The sequence below is a fragment of the Meriones unguiculatus genome, chromosome 1 (assembly GCF_030254825.1).
Source record: "Meriones unguiculatus strain TT.TT164.6M chromosome 1, Bangor_MerUng_6.1, whole genome shotgun sequence".
In the NCBI taxonomy this organism is placed as follows: Eukaryota; Metazoa; Chordata; class Mammalia; order Rodentia; family Muridae; genus Meriones; species Meriones unguiculatus.
Genome location: NC_083349.1, coordinates 194162606 through 194178942, shown reverse-complemented (window position 1 = coordinate 194178942; position 16337 = coordinate 194162606). Strand labels below are relative to the sequence as shown.

General features: G+C 39.5%; 1 protein-coding gene across 11 annotated transcripts in view; it reads left to right on the top strand.

Annotated features, from left to right (window-relative positions):
* The window catches only part of Neo1 (neogenin 1), a 179217-nt gene that overhangs the window by 118557 nt on the left and 44323 nt on the right, over positions 1-16337 (top strand). For all 11 annotated transcript variants that reach the window (XM_060375121.1, XM_060375114.1, XM_060375132.1 and 8 more), the window contains exons 9-14: positions 2774-2928; positions 6921-7069; positions 7717-7855; positions 10295-10344; positions 11808-11955; positions 15933-16043. In XM_060375121.1, the coding sequence (XP_060231104.1) occupies positions 2774-2928; positions 6921-7069; positions 7717-7855; positions 10295-10344; positions 11808-11955; positions 15933-16043 (752 nt within the window). The remainder of the gene's footprint in view (positions 1-2773; positions 2929-6920; positions 7070-7716; positions 7856-10294; positions 10345-11807; positions 11956-15932; positions 16044-16337) is intronic.

The following is a 16337-nucleotide window of genomic DNA, read 5'->3' as shown; positions in this document are numbered from 1 at the left end:
ACTTTCCATGTCTGATGTGATGATGATGAGACCATAAACCTCACCTCCCTAACCCAGAACTTTTGGTAGAAAGCAGTATGAGACTAAAAATGAAGTGTGCATTTGGAACCAGGTGTTGGAATGCCAGGAACTGTCTGGGCATAATCAAACAAGAATGGGCCATTTTACACTCTCAAGAATTGTGCCCTCTGACTGTATTAACAGTTTGTAGTTAGCAGTATTTTGAGAGTACTTTTCAAGGATGTGGTAGGAGAAAGGGAAAAAGCCAGAGAAATAGCAGGTTTGTTAGTCTGAACACTGCAGTTAATAGCCTGGATAAAAATAAGAGCAGTGACTTACAGTGGGTAGGGAAAATGTGGTAAGTATATTAAAGAAGATTCTTTTAAGCCAGATGTGGTGGCACACACCTTAAATCCCAGCACTGAGGACAGCAGAGGCAGGTGGAGCTCTGTGAGTTATAGGCTAGAGTCAGAGGGAAGGGGAGAAGGACCTCCCCTATCAGTGGACTCAGGGAGGGGCATGGGAGGAGCAGAGGGAGGGAGGGCAGGATTGGGAGGGAATAAGGGAGGGGACCACAGCCTTGATAGAAGGTGAATAAGTTGTAATAAATAATAATAAAATTTTTAAAAAGATAAGATTCTTTAAGAGGCTAAGTGTTGGGTGGGATCGGGAGGAGATGAAGGAGGGGGCTACAATCGGGAGATAAAATGAATAAATTATAAAAAATAAAAATTAAAGAATGGAGGAAAAAAGACGCTAAGTTTTGTTATTTCATTAAGCTTGGTTTCTGAATACAAGCAATGAAGAATAAAAGAAGTCTGAAGTGAAAAAATATGTTGTGATTGTTTTGTCTTATAAACAGTTTATTCAACCTTCTTGAACTTATATTTATTAGCTTAAAAAACAAGGATAATAAATTATTTTACACAGTATAATAATAATACATTGTAAGAATGTAGGCAAATTTCTTCTATTTCTGCATTTAAAAATTCCACCATCAGGTGGCACTGTATGCATTGGTCATAAGTAGTTGTATTCGGTACCTAAGTTGTGTAGTCCAGCGGGTCCTCTGCCTGCCTTTCTTTATACATATGAAATATTTGTACTTTTTACTTTTCAAAAGCCTGTGTTCTAAACATCAGTTATTTTCTGGCGTTGGCTGTTAAATGAGATGGTAGAGTTACTCCCAGTGTTCAGAGTGTTCTCAAGGTGTATGCCACGATGTCGCTGCTAGTCTACATCTAGGGTGCATATTTGAACACCAGGCCAAGTCGGAGCTGCTGTTTCTATGATGCAGGGCCTCAGAATTGTTTCTATGTTTTAAAATAGTGACTTTTTAAGCATTATATAAGCAAAGTGTTTTGCCTCTAAACTTTATTTTTACGAAAAAGTTGTCCACCCTATCTCATTCTTTTATTAAATACCTAAAGAAAGTGGGACCCAAAAAGACCTAGTGACTTGACCAGTGTCTTGGCAGGCTAACAGCTCTATCATAACTGGAATTAAATTACCTCACTTCTTGTCCAACACTGTCATAGTATAAAATATACGTTTTTCTTTCTCATTTGATTCGGCTGTAATATTCAAACCTCAATTCCATCGTAACCTCACGGATAGTCTGAAAATAGTGTTTTCTGATGTTTACTGATTCCTATCTTGAAATTGTTTTTCTTGCTTGTTTGTTTGTTTTTGTTGGTTTTTTTTGTTTTGTTTTTTGTTTTTCTGAAGAGAAACTTAGTTCATATAGACCAGTGTATTGGAGACTTCTCAGATTGTGTTTTCATCTCTGGGAATCATGCTTATTCCTGACTTCCTTTTTATAACAATGATTCTGTAGAAATTTGTTTCAGATTTTAATAATGCCACTGGTTTCTCCTACTTCCCCACCTTTCAGAGAGGAACAAGCAAAAGGTACACACATTTTCAGCAATATAAGATTTACACATCAGAAGGCAAATTTTTATTAACTCTGTGTGTATGAATCTTCTGTGTGAGCATTCTGTCCAGTGCTTGTGCAGTATGTGAACATGAATTACAGTCTTAACTTCAGTTTCCAGTAAAAGACCATCTCCAGTTGTTTTTCTAGGAGATACTTTGTTTAAAACTTTATATAAAGGTGAGTCGTAGCCCGTGCTCTATAGAACTTAGTTTAGAGAAAGCACAGTCTTTTCCATTTAACAGAAGTCATTGGTGATCAAAACAAGATTCAGAAACCTCAAGAAATCAATTGATACCCTTCCTCTAAATCTGGTAACTTAAAAGTTTAGACAAAGACAAAATAGTATTGTTGGATATTTGGGGTATTGCTAAACAATCATTTTTATTACTAAAATATTCTCTCAGGCGGCGTAGCCAATTACAGTGTAGCATCCTCTTTGGCTTCTTTGTTTTACTGATTCATTTTTTTAAAAAATTTCAATGAAAATGTAATTACATTGTTTGCCTTTTTCTTTTCCTCTCTCAAATTCTACCCATTGTTACCCTTCCAATTTATGACCTTGTTTGCTTTGTACACACGCCCTGCTGAGTTGTGTGGGTGTATTTGGTTATAATCAATGATGTCAGTAATGGTGGGGCAAGATTGCCCACAGCTTGCCAAGTATTCACAACTTGCTCTTCTGCCAGTCTCCATGTGCTGTTCTTGGTAAGCCTCAGTTTTACTTTTGAAAGTAAATGTGACTTAATGATTAGATTTTCACATGAGCTGGAAATTAAATCTATCTAGAATTATGCTGTATTGATCAGTTTCTTTCCAAACCCTTCTTTATCCAAGGGAGCGTGTTGAGAATACCAGTCAGCCAGGAGAGATGCAGGTGACCATTCAGAACTTAATGCCAGCAACTGTATATATTTTCAAAGTTATGGCTCAAAATAAGCATGGCTCTGGAGAGAGTTCAGCCCCTCTACGAGTAGAAACGCAGCCTGAGGGTAAGTCTTTCACCTGTCTGTGGGCCTTGCCGAGAAGGGAGACTGTTTGGAGTCCTGTCAGCTTTTTGTCTTGCGTAATAGCTTCAAGCCCTTTCTAAATGGAAAAATCAATTTCTGTTGAACATAGCAAGTAAAAGGATAGTAATTTTCTGCTTTTCTTCTTATTAATATGTACTGATATTTTAAGCTTAGTTCAGAAGTCTTGTAGAGCCTTTTTTCTGATCCTATGTACTACTGTATCTGTATGAACCTGAGATACGTCATCACTTCATTCCTTCTGTTGCTTTTATTAATATATCTTACTTATCTTATGGATAGTTTCTGTAATGTCTAATGTATTACTTTGCACAGGAAGTGGTTATTTATTGTTGTTGCCAGCTGGAGGGCCCTGTGTTAGCATACCTTACTAGTTAGAACCTCTTGGTGCTTTTACTTTGGATCTGTGTGCTTTGGGGCTCAATAGTGTTGCCTCCAATTACATTTCAAGTTTTTTTGTTGTTGTTGTTGTTGTTCTTTTTTTGTAACTAAGAAAAGTGTCAGGTTGGTTTATATTATAAATGTCCTGTATGCCTTGTTATTTGGTTATAAACTACAGGCCTGAATTTACAAGAAATATCATAATGTTTTTCTTCTTTGAAATTTTTGAACTTTTACTTCTCACCATAAGCCATGTTTTCCTCAGAATGTTCTCTAGTTAAATTTTATTGTACCTACACTAACTTTTCTGTGTTCATGAGCCTAAATAAAAAAGACTTTGTTTTAGTACAGAGCATGTGAGATACTTTTATAGAAACTCCCTCTCTGGGAGCTCAGAAGAATGAACTTATCAATTATAAAATGGAAAGAATTCAGGAACTTTACCTGGTGAATGAAATAAAGAGCCCTTAATTTTTTAACGTTATAGAAAATTACTTATCAAATATTTGAATCCCTCTTATGCCAGGTACTATGCAAAATACTAGAGATACAGAGATGGTGAGCAAGTAGGATTTGTCCTGGGGTAAGCGGTAGTAAATGTGGGAAGGAGGCCTTTGGTCACTGTAGTGATAGATACTGAAGATCATGAATCAATGCTAGGCAGGAACACAAGGGCCATGAAGACTGTCCAGAGTTGATTTAAATTGAATGCATTCTTATTGCAGAGGTTAGGGGTGCTAAATTTCATAGTTGACTGTGTTCAGATTAATCTAATTATCCATTAAATTTCAGGCTTCATTATCCTTCATTAGCTTTTAAGTGCAGGCATCATAATTGAGGGATACTAGACTAGAAATCAGAGCAAGAAAGAATTTATATAAAAAATATAGAAAGGATCCTAGGGAAGATAGGGCCTGAGGTTGACTTTAAAAAGCATTTGACATAGCACAAGCATTCTTGGGGAAGAAAGCTGAATGACCCAAATCCCAGAAATAGGATCAAAACAGTTCACATGCAAAGTGAGTCATGATGAAAATGAAGGAAGGACCACTGGATTTGATCTGGTGCAGAAGTCTGTCCTGGGGCTGTGAACCTTCTGAAAGTGAAAATATTTGTGTCTCTATATATATCCACTTTCCCCCTTGGAAAAAGACTATATAAGCTTTCATGAACACTTCAGGGTTTCTGATCAAATTGTTGAAAGCCACTGAACTAGAAGAGTCATTGTCAAATTTGGAAACAAAAGAAAAGACATAAGGAAAGTGGCCTTGTTGTGTACCTACTATGTGCCTTTCACTGTGTGGAGCAGTTCAGAAATACATAAGAATAGTAAGGCTTGAATTCTGTCCACAAGGAATTGACATCCTAGTACCAAAGACAACCAGCTAAGTACACAATAGTGTGAGGTGCTGCCGTCACGTGAAAAGACATGGCACAATAATTTGTTGAAGAGCTTTGGTTAAGAAAGCAGTTAAGTGAGGTTATAAGCAGAAGGAACAACTGGTTCTGATAAAGTTGGAATTTTAACATGTGACAACAGATGCCGGGAGTGAAGAGTGACTGCACCGCCCGCAGTTTGGGGCACATGGAGGGGGATATTGAATTGGCCTTTGGGGAGTATTTGCATATTTAGCTTTGTAAGTCAACTTAAAATTTGTTTGTTATGCCACTGGACAGCTGGTTTAAAAGAATCGCTAGTGTCTTTTTAAAGGATCATAGTTATTAACCAGTGAGTATGTTGAAAATTATGTCAAGAGAATTTGTGAACTATTTCGTTTTCCTCTTTTTTTAAGTTAGAAGAAAGTTTTCCAGAGCAGTGGAAGTCCCACCTGTCAGGCTACACAAACTGTGCTGTAACATTGAACGACTAGCATGATGCGTGACTAAGTAAAGCAAACAACTGTTAAAATAACTACATTTAGATCTTTCCACTTTGGTAGCAAAATAAATCTTACAGCACAGTGCAGTTGTTTGAGAAAGCCAGGTTTTTAAGCATTGTTTTTCCTTCCTTGGCCTTAAATCTAATGATGTCTGTAATAGTGGCATTAGTGCTAGAAAACTTATTTTCAAATACAGAATATAGACCTGAACCGCTAGCTAAGATTTGTACACTCCTGTCAGAAGAGAATATTCTGAAAGGGTTGATATATGAGCCATGTGGAACTTAGATCCAGGGTCCAACAGAGGACCAGCTACCCCATTGAAGATGCTGTCCTAGTCTTCTTACAGATCTCCATAAGTGATGTTTTTGACTCTAAAAAGTAACCAGTTTCTGGTCCACCATTATAAATTTCTTATCACTTGGAAAGGTTCTTGACCTGAAAACTCATGGGGATGGTAGTACTTGGCATCTCATCTGGTTAGTGATGAGACTGGATTAGAAAAGAGGAAAGAAACATGTAGTGTGCTAACTTTATTGAACATTTGACTCGTGAGCATTCAGGAAATGGAAGCTATTACTACAGTTGATGCTATTTCTTTAACTGTTTTTGTTGCTTTGCTGCTTCTCTACCATTCATGTGCCTACAGATCCTTCCTAAATGTGGATCTGACTGTCGTGCTTCTCTGTTCACTGCCTGTGGGAGAAACTCTAAACTGCATAGCAGGACATCAGAGATTCCTCACTGTCTGGCTTTTGTTCAACATTATTTCTCCTACTCCATTCTATGGTACAACCATACAAGTCATATAACATGGTCTTTCCATTTATCACCCTGATTGCCCCAATAACAAATAGTCTTCTCCCAGATGTCTGAGAACCCACTTGTTGTAATACTAAGAAACTTTAGTGGCCCTTCTCTTTCCTTTTCTAATCAGCTCTTCACACAGCAGCCTTCTGTACTCTTTGCTGTTTCATTACAGCCACTATATTAATCTGCCAGGATTTACTAATGTTCCTGGTTTCTGTGCCATGCTGGGAGTTCTTCGTGAATGGGGCTTCTGCCCATCTCTGTGCTCCCAGGACCTGCTCAGTGTCCGACAGAAGAAAGATCTCTTCCAGTGATGGCTGCTTTTATGTGTTTTTCTATCCCTCTGCAAAACGAGATTTGGGGCTGGGGAGGAGGGCTCAGTAATTCAGGTATTCGGTGTGTAAATCTAAAGACCTGGGTTTGGACTGCCAAGCACCCACATAAAGGTGGGCGTACTCCAGCCAAGGGTTTGGGAAAAGGGACAGGTGGATCCCAGGAGTTCTGGTCATCCAGCCTAGCTGAAACAGGTAAGCTTCAGACTCAGTGAGAGACCCAGCCTCAAAAACTGAAGGTAGAACGTGATAGAACATAGCTGACACTATGTTCTATGACACTATGACCTCTGGCTTCCATACAGGTCTGTAGTAGTGAGTGCACACACCCATGTACTTCTCAGAGTTAGAATCCCTTTATTTTTCTAATTTTTAATTAATTGAAGATACTTCATTTGTGGCTTTGTAAAGAAAATACTTCAATCAAATCAATTGTCTTCTTAGTTTTTATTGATTTTAAAATGTGGCCATTGTGACAGTATTGTTTAGAGTGGCTGTTGGGAACTGCAGTAAATCTGATTTATGTCTTGATCACGTGGCATTCTCTTTTCAGTTCAGCTCCCCGGCCCAGCTCCTAATATCCGAGCTTACGCGACATCACCGACTTCTGTCACTATCACGTGGGAAACACCACTGTCCGGCAATGGGGACATTCAGAGTTACAAATTGTACTACATGGAGAAAGGGACTGATAAAGAACAGGTATACAGTGACAGAATTTTCTTTTCCTTTAGAATCACTGGTTTCTAAAAAGTAAGGGATTAGAGATACAGCTCAGTGGTAGAGCAATTGCCTATTATACACAAATATGCTAGTATTGTACCCCAACCCCCCAAATCTTACAAAGGTCTATGGTTAGTTGAAGAAATCAAAGGTGGGGGAGATATATAGGAAATTAAACATTGGTTTCTGTCTTGTACTGAGATTTATTTTGTGTTTTTTAACAGCAAGAGTTACTAAACATCAGATAATAAATTGCTATTGGGGCTAGAGAGATGGCTCAGAGTTTAAGAGCACTGGCTGTTCTTCCAAAAGTCCTGAGTTCAATTCCCAGCTCATGGCCATCTATAATGAGATTTGGTGCCCTCTTCTGGCCTGGAGACATACATGCAGGCAGAATACTGTATAAATAATAAATAAATCTCTAAAAAAATAGAAATAAATTGCTATGTTTTTTAATTAGCTAATTGGCTTTCACTATAAATAATATTCTGTAAGAGGCTTAAAACTGTATTGTACAGAATTTGTTTAGTCATTTTGGCTTGCAGTCTGCATGTATGTGTGTATGCACGTGTGCGTGTGTGTACCCACGTGTATGTGTACACACACAGTATTCTATTTCATTCAAGGATGTTGATGTTTCAAGTCACTCCTACACCATTAACGGACTGAAGAAGTACACAGAGTATAGTTTCCGAGTGGTGGCCTACAATAAACACGGCCCTGGGGTCTCCACACAAGATGTCGCTGTTCGAACGTTATCAGATGGTGAGTTTTTTCCCGTTGCAACAAAATACCATTCTTAGTACCTTATCAGTAGTAAAGTCATGTGCTTTAATATGAAGATTTTGTTCATCTCCCCATTGTATCTTGCTGATCAAGTCACTTAACTTTTTTGAGTATTTTTCTTATATGTAAACGTCAGGTGATACCAACTTCCCCAGCTTTGCTATGAGACTTCACTGGAAAGCACAGAGCATGCAGTATTTAATGCTAAATGGGTTCTCAGTGGTTTTAGTACAGTCTTCTGTGGAGGGAAATTCTGTTGCTTGTTCACAGCACAAACCATTCTATGGCTGAGGAAAATTAGCCTTACTCTATGTGCCAGTCATATTTAAATATTTAAAAGCTATAGTTTGACTCCCGTAAACAGATGATCAAACATTACATCACTAGTGGAGAAGTAGACATGTGTGTGTGTGTGTATATGCCTCGTTTATATTCCATGGAGAAAGGCACGGTTTTGCCTCTGTTTTCCTACCCAAAATATTTAACTTCAGTCTAAATCATGATTCAGCAGGCAGACATGTCAAATTGAGAAAAGTTGTGCAAGTTTTTAAAATTTAAAAGATGGTCTCAATTCTTAAAATTTATTTATAATCATAGAAAAGTCTAAATTAAAGAAGAGTTTTGTTGGAACCTATTTCAGAGCGACCTGTCACTCTGTAGCTTGCAGCTGTCTCTCAGATAATTCAGAAACAGTATGTGGTAGATAAACCTGTGCAATTTCTCATATACTTAAATGGGAAAATAAAGTGAATTTTGCAAAATGTTAAGAGTTAGTGAAACTAAAGGAGAGAATACAATGTTCATTGTACTATTCTTTGCTCTCTTCTTTGGAAGTGGCAATTTTTCAGATAAAAAGGAAACAAATATAATTTACAGTTGGGGTACACAGCTGCATAAACATCATGATCTGGGAAAATTTCTGAGAGAAAAAGGCTCTTACAGCCTTTTAAATCCAGGAGCCAGATTGTAACTGTACGCAGACAGGTTGTCCTGCTCACCGCAGTACTGTGGAAACTGAGTGGAAGGAACTAAGCTTCTTAACGTGGGGGTGTAAGGCAGCACTTAGGGATGAGGCCTATCCCAGGTCTTAGGCTGAAAGGATACCTCGATCAGGTAACCACACGGAAGTGAGTGACTTAAACGTGAACTGGAAGCACTCCCGCGAGAACGCTGTGAGGAGTGAGCACCTGCCACAAATCTCAGCTGTGACGGTGGTGATAACACCGTCACAGGTTGTGCTGAAAGTCTCTCCGGCTAAGTTACTTACTTCTCAACGTGGAGAGCTTTCAAAGCAGGCTGCATCCTACTTCCGGCTGCTACAGCTGAGTCTCTGACTTGAAGCTCGTGTCATTTTCTTAGGCACAAGTTAGAACAGTGAACACAGCACAGTCAGGTCAGTGGGTCCTTTTTTCAGTATGTGGTCACCAGATGATAGAGAAGCAAAAGATGAGAAGATTAGGTTGGAGAGCTGGAATCCGCATTGGTGGGTAAAGGGCAGGTTAGTTAGGTTGAGTTTTCTTCGCTGTCTGTCAGCGTGTGAGGGGAGGTGTAGGAAGGTGTGCGGCCGTCAGCTTTTAGGTGTTCGTGTGTCAGGTTCCACTATACTTTGGTTATACGGCTGTATCAGCAAGAGGCCTACACTCCCCACCTGAGTGCACGCTGTCTGGTACCTTGCTGCACTGTGAGGCCGGATCGTTCACTTGTTGCAGCTTTCCTTGTTGAAGTCTTTTTCTCTTCTGGAGAATTGCCTTCTAAACCACTTGAGGAAGCCTACAAGAAAGCCACACTTCCTCATTTGTGTCTGTCTTGTCGTTTTGGCCCATATTGTCACTACCTAGTATGGTCACATGCCACACTTAGTAGACTTGGCTCTGGAAAATGTGTGGCTCTTCCCCTCTGTGGGCATTCAGAATGTGTCTAAGTTTTAGAATGTTTCTGAAGTCTAGAAAAGTTTAGAGTCTAGGGCAGTGGTTTTCAACCTTCCTAATGCTTCAACCCTTTAACACAGTTCCTCATGTTGTGGTGAGCCCCCAAACATAAAATTATTTCACTTCCACTTCATAACTGTAATTGGGTACTGTCATGAATTGTAATGTAAACATCTGAAATGCAGGATCTAAGGCGTCAAGGCCACTTTATATCCCTAAAGTTAAGTGTCTGATTTTCAAAATTGCAACCTGATTTGAGTAAGGGTACCTGCTCCTAGGAAAGGGTCTCACCTTACAGCGTGAGTCAAGTGTAGCCACACTTCATCCCCCACAGCTATCAACATAAGACATTGTTAGCTGGGTTGAGACCTTCTGGTCACATAGTTATATTGAGATACTCATTTGTGTTCAGTCTCACCCAGAACAATAACATGATGAGTGATGTATGGATGATTGAATTGTGTCTTTTTTTTTTTTTAACCCTGTGTAGTTCCCAGTACTGCTCCTCAGAATCTGTCCTTAGAAGTGAGAAATTCAAAGGTAAGGCTTTGGTTCTATTCACTGTACTGTCACACTGAGCCTCAGAGGGACGTAGAAAGCCAGAAATTCCTTGGGCAAACATCAGTGTTGTAGCAACTCATTTGCTTTTTAAAATGTTAACCTGATAAATTAAAATGTAACTGACAATCAAACAGGAGAATAAGACAGCATAGGTATAATAAAGCTGGGATAAGAACCCCACTTGCTTATTCTGTTTCTTTCCCTTCTCTGATGCTAAGACTTCTTTAGCTTCTCTCTCTCTCTATATATATATATATATATATACATATATATATATATATATATATGTGAACATGACATTTGAGATCTTAGCCATACAAAATCATTCAAAGAAAGTAAATTACTTATGATGACATGATGCCAGTGTAAACCAAAGACAGATAGGTATAGATTTGGATGTCCACAGCATCCTTCCTGGTCCAGTTGATGCATGTCAGCCATGCATGCCTTTCAGATACCCTCCTGAGCAACATAAGTCTTTTCAAAAGGTACTGTGGGATGCTCCTTCATGAAACACCCACCTCTGTTCTACTTCGGAGCTTTTGTTTGTTTTGTTTTGTTGACAGAGTCTTACTATATGTATATAGTTCAGACTGGCCTAGAACTTACTGTATAGCCCAGGCTAGGCTCAGACTTGTAGTCCTGCAGATTATGTCTCCTAAGATTTGGGATTACACACACTCCACCATTCCTGTCCATAGAAGTTATTTAATTACAGCTAATTTGCATTCAAGGTGGGAAATAATTCTTACATCTAATAGTAGTTTATTTCCTAACGTGTATGTTTCTGACCTTATATTTTCCTTCTAAAAACTCTTTTGGGACCTCTGATGTTTTAATTCAGACAAAATAGATTAGTCTGGACTCAAGCAGGAATATCCAACCTGTGGTCATGGGCTACACGTATACCAGGACAGAGATTATACAGCCTACCCGGGAAAGCAGACTTAAAATATGAGGGCGTTTTGGTAGTTTCTCTTGTGACATGGCTCTCAAGCATGAATTTTTGTAGATGACAACATCATATCTACCATGCCTGGTAGAGTAACTACTCTAAAACATAATAATATTCCCTCAGAGAGGTTTGAGGTTTTTTAATTAAAGTTTTGTTTGTTTGTTGTGCTTTTGTTTTGTTTTGAGACAGGGTCTCACCATGTAGCTCTGGCTGGCCCTAAACTCACTGTGTAGTCCAGGCTGGCCTCAAACTCACAGATACCTACCTGCCTCTGTTTCCCACATGCTGAGATTAAAGATGTGCATCACCACACCCAGTAAGTTAGAATTATTTTGACTATTAAATCAGTATCTTGGTGACAACCCAAGTACCACGTGCTCTATATGCTTATTCTCCCCTTTCTCCAGTGAAATTGGGTTTAATAGTGTGTGCAATTAGGACCAGCCTTTTGACGTGTTCTGTCTCGTCCTTGTACTGCTTTTCTCAGAGTATAGTGATTCACTGGCAGCCCCCTTCCCCAGCAACACAGAACGGGCAGATTACAGGCTACAAGATCCGTTACCGAAAGGCCTCCCGAAAAAGTGATGTCACTGAGACCTTGGTAACTGGGACACAGCTGTCTCAGCTGATTGAAGGTAAGCTGCTTTGCATACAGTCCGTGGCTAAAAGGTGGTTCTTTCTTAGACTTTTATTATGCTAGTCCAAAACTGCTCTAAGCAGTTGTTTTATAAAAACAAATTAAAAATGCTTCTCAAAAAATTCTAATAGTCAGTTTTTAACTTGATACAAATTAATGGAAAATACTCCTGCAGATTCTTATATCTCTGAGGGGTTGAATTGTGTTTGATTTTATTTCCTTTTTATTGTCTCCACATTTTCTGAGTATATAACACTTAATTTTATAATCTAAAAATGTAAGACAGACTTTACTCAGCCTAATTACAATGTTACAAAACTTGTAACATTGCCAAAGTCATGTGACCTGCAGAATTTTTGAATAGCTGCAGTATTATAATTACATCTGCTGCTATGGACAGTGTAGAGTTTTAAAAATTCTATCAGAAATGGCTTTTTTATATAGCTTTTTTTTTCTTATATGTATAACAGAAAAAGTTATATCTTATAAAATGGAGCCAAATGCATATCTAATAAAGGCTCGTTCTATAGAGCACTAGGAATTCTCTTTTTTTATGTGACTGTGAGAAATAGAGTTGGCTGAGCAAGGAGAGGACTCCTTTACAGGGGAGTCTGGAGAAGCTACGTCTGTAATGCAGACGTAACTGAGGCTGGAGGCTAAGTATTGCTCACTAAAAGAGACGCAAGTGGGATTGGCTATGCCCAGACCACAGCTGAGTAGCAGCTGAATTAAATATTGTTAGAGACCTCTATAGACTGAAGGATGACTGTTCTCCATAAGCATGTTCCCAGTGTCCACAGAGTGAAAAACTTTAATCTGCATGAGCTAACACTGAATATGCAAAGAAAACAAAAACAGATTCTTGTAGTCTTGAAGTATTAACTTGAAGCTTGCTAATGGAATGTACAGACAGGATGGATTACTAAGAGTTTGTGTCATTTGGAAATCAATCTGGCGCTTTCCTAGAAAATTGGGACTAGCTCTACCTCAACACCTAGCGACACCTTTCATTGGTGTACACCCAAAAGATGCTCCACCATAAAACAAGGACAGTTGCTCAGCTATGTTCATAGCAGCTTTATTCATAGTATCCAGAATCTGGAAACAACCTAGAAGCCCCTCACCTCAGGAATGGATAGAGGGACTGTGGCACATCTACACAATGGAGCACTGCTCAGCCGTTAGAAACAAAGATATCATGAAATGTGCAGGCAAATAGGTGGAACTAGAAAAGATCGCCCTGAGTGAGGTAACCCAGACCCAGAAAGACACACATGGTATGTACTCATTTATAAGTGGATTTTGCCATACAGTACAGAATACGCATACTAAAAGCACAAACCCAAAGAAGACAAGTAACATGGAGGATCCAAGGGAGTATGCATAAACCTCACTGGGAAGGGGAGATAGAATAGACAGAGGTAGTGGCTGAACAGAGAGAACAAGGTAGGAGAGGGATTGGAGAGAGTTAAGAGGGTGGAGATCAGACCTGGAGAGAGGACCGAGGTCTGTGGAGAAAAGAGAAACTGAGGGTGGGGTATCTCCGTGACAGGCTGGAAACCTAAGACAGCGTAGGTTCCTGGGAGGATGTGAGGGGGACTCAAGCAGAGACTCCTAGTAGCAGAGGCCACAGAGACTGAAGAGAACACCCTCTACCTAGACTAGTCTCCCAGCAGAGGGAGGGGAACACCGACCCACCCACAAAAACTTTGACCCCAAATTTACCTTGCCTACAAGATAAGCAGAGATAAAGATAGAGCAGAGAGAGAAGAGATTGAGGGAATGTCCAGCCAATGCCTGGCCCAACCAAAAACCTACCCTATCAGAGAGTGCCAACCCCTGACACTGTGAACAATATTCTGCTAAGCTTGCAGACAGGAGCCTGTCAGAGTTGTTTTCTGAGAGGCACTACCCAGCAGTGCCTCAAAACAGATGCTGAGACTCACAGCCAAACATTGGGCCATGAGTAGGGAGTCTTGTGGAAAAGTGGGAGGAAAGAGAAAAGGACCTGGAGGTGACAGGAGCTCCACAGGCAGAACAGAGCCAACTAACCAGGGCCCAGAGGTCTTGCCGAGACTGAAGGACCAACCAAGGACCACGCCTGAACTGGACCTAGGCGCCCTACAAAGATGTAGCAGATGGGCAGCTCAGGCTTCATGTGGGTCCTCTAGTAAGGGAAGTGGGGACTGCACTGGACATGGACTCACTTGCCAGCTTTTTAATCACTTTCCCGCTGGCGGGACTGCCTTGCCAGGCCACGGGAAAGAGACACTCAGTCCTGATGCAACTTGATGAGCTGGGCTGGATGGGAAAGGGAGTTTCCCTTTTCTGAGGAAAAGGGGGTAGGGGAAGGAGGGAAGAACTGGGAGGTGAGGAGGGAAGGATGTAAAGTGAATTGAAAATTTTTTTAAATACAAATTTAATATTACAGAGCTTTTAAAGTAAATAAATTTGACATTAAATATGTCTACTAAAATTAAAAAGTGTGTCAGACATTGAATTATACAGTTAATCTATAGTTGGAGAAAATGGTTGTTGTAGCACTTACGATGCATTACCATATCTTGATGTCTGCTCTGTGCCTTAGTTTTGCTTTTTAAACTGTCAGTTATTTAGAAGGGAGATGAACTCAGTGTTTTATATTTACTTGTCTTTTGCCTGCTCTTTCTAGAGGGCACGGAACGGTAACTGAATGACTGTATTCTTTATTGAGCCGTTTGTTTTTATTCTAAGGTTTTGTCCATTAGCAATTACAAACCCATGTGAAGTATTTCTGACAAGATAGTAAAGGGCCTGGAGAGATGACTCAGTGATTAAGAGCACTGGCTGTTCCTCTAGAGAACCTGGGTTAGATTCTCAGATCCCACGTGATGCTCTACGGTAGTCTCACTCCAGTCTCAGGGAATCTCACACCCTCTCTTGGCCTCTAAGGGCACCAGGCACACATGTGGTGTTACAGATTCCCAAAGGCAAAACATCCATGCATATAAGATATTAACTAAAAGTAAGTTGTTGGGTTTTTTGTTTTGTTTTGTTTTGTTTTTTTAATGGGGAGGTAAATTGACATGGACTTAGCATTTGCTTCTCTTTTTGTCCTTGCTTTTTGTGGGCAAACATTTAGGATGGCTCATACAGGGCATATGCCAGTTATGCTACATTAGCTGTAGCATAACTTACACCCCAGCCTAGTTCATTACATTCTTAATTTTGGGGGTTTCTGTGCCATGCTGCCGTTTAAAGATCCCAATTATGTGGCTAGAGAGAGAGGTAGGATAATATTCAGTATCTTGTAAATAAGTGCTCTAAAAATGTATGTGTGAATGGGTGCATAGCTGGTCATATTGTCCTGCTCTGTGGGTAGACTCTTATATGTGAATCTTTGTTGCTTTTGCATTGATAAGTCATACACTTTATTAAAGCTAGTAGTAAATAAAGAATTGCATAATAGAAAAATTTGGGTTGTCTTTTACTGACTATAAATACATTTGGACAACTGGTTATTGAAAAATAGATTTCTAGGTCATATTTGATGTCTAAATTATTTCTGCTGTGGTTATAGCAGGTCTCAAAGAACAGAGGTAACCTGATAGGAATTACATCTGTACATTCTTTTCTGGGTTTTGGTGTCTTCTGAAGCCAACTGATTTTGTTCCTTTGTAACAACTTTTTTACTATCTTTGGTCATGGCTTCCTTTTTAACAAAATTGAAGGGATGGCATTAAATAATCCCAAAGGTGCCTTTATGCTCTTAAACAAAAACTCCTAATTTCCTGGGAGAGTTGGTCATTGCTGTTTTCTCCTAGGTGATATGGACACTGAGAGCTACCCTGTATTGTATTTTGCTTGTTATTTATGAACTTATATTTTATTAAGATGTGAACGAAGTTGGTTGGGTGAGATGTTTTCTTTTATGGAAGACTACTAACCTTGTTTTCCAAAGCTCTTGTTTCAGCTTGTTTCTTGTTTGATTCTCAGGTCTTGATCGGGGCACAGAATATAACTTCCGAGTAGCTGCTCTCACAGTCAATGGTACAGGCCCAGCAACTGATTGGCTGTCTGCTGAAACTTTTGAAAGTGACCTAGATGGTGAGATTAAACAGTGTTTAGGAATGGCTCATGATGGATGTTCTGTTGCCGGTTAATCCAATTGGAAAGCTACTGAGTTTTGCCTTATGTCTGTGGGCATTGGTATGTTGTACTGCTGTCCTTCCTGTGAAGCAACAGAGCTCCAAAAGGGGCTGTTTTCCAGACATTGGTAAGAAGTATCAAAGAAGTGGGCTCAGAACAACAAAATGTACAGGCATTTACAGCTGAGTTTTGTTTGTTTGTTTGTTTGTTTGTTTGTTTTTTTCTTACCAGGGCCTGTAAGATAATCCAAAA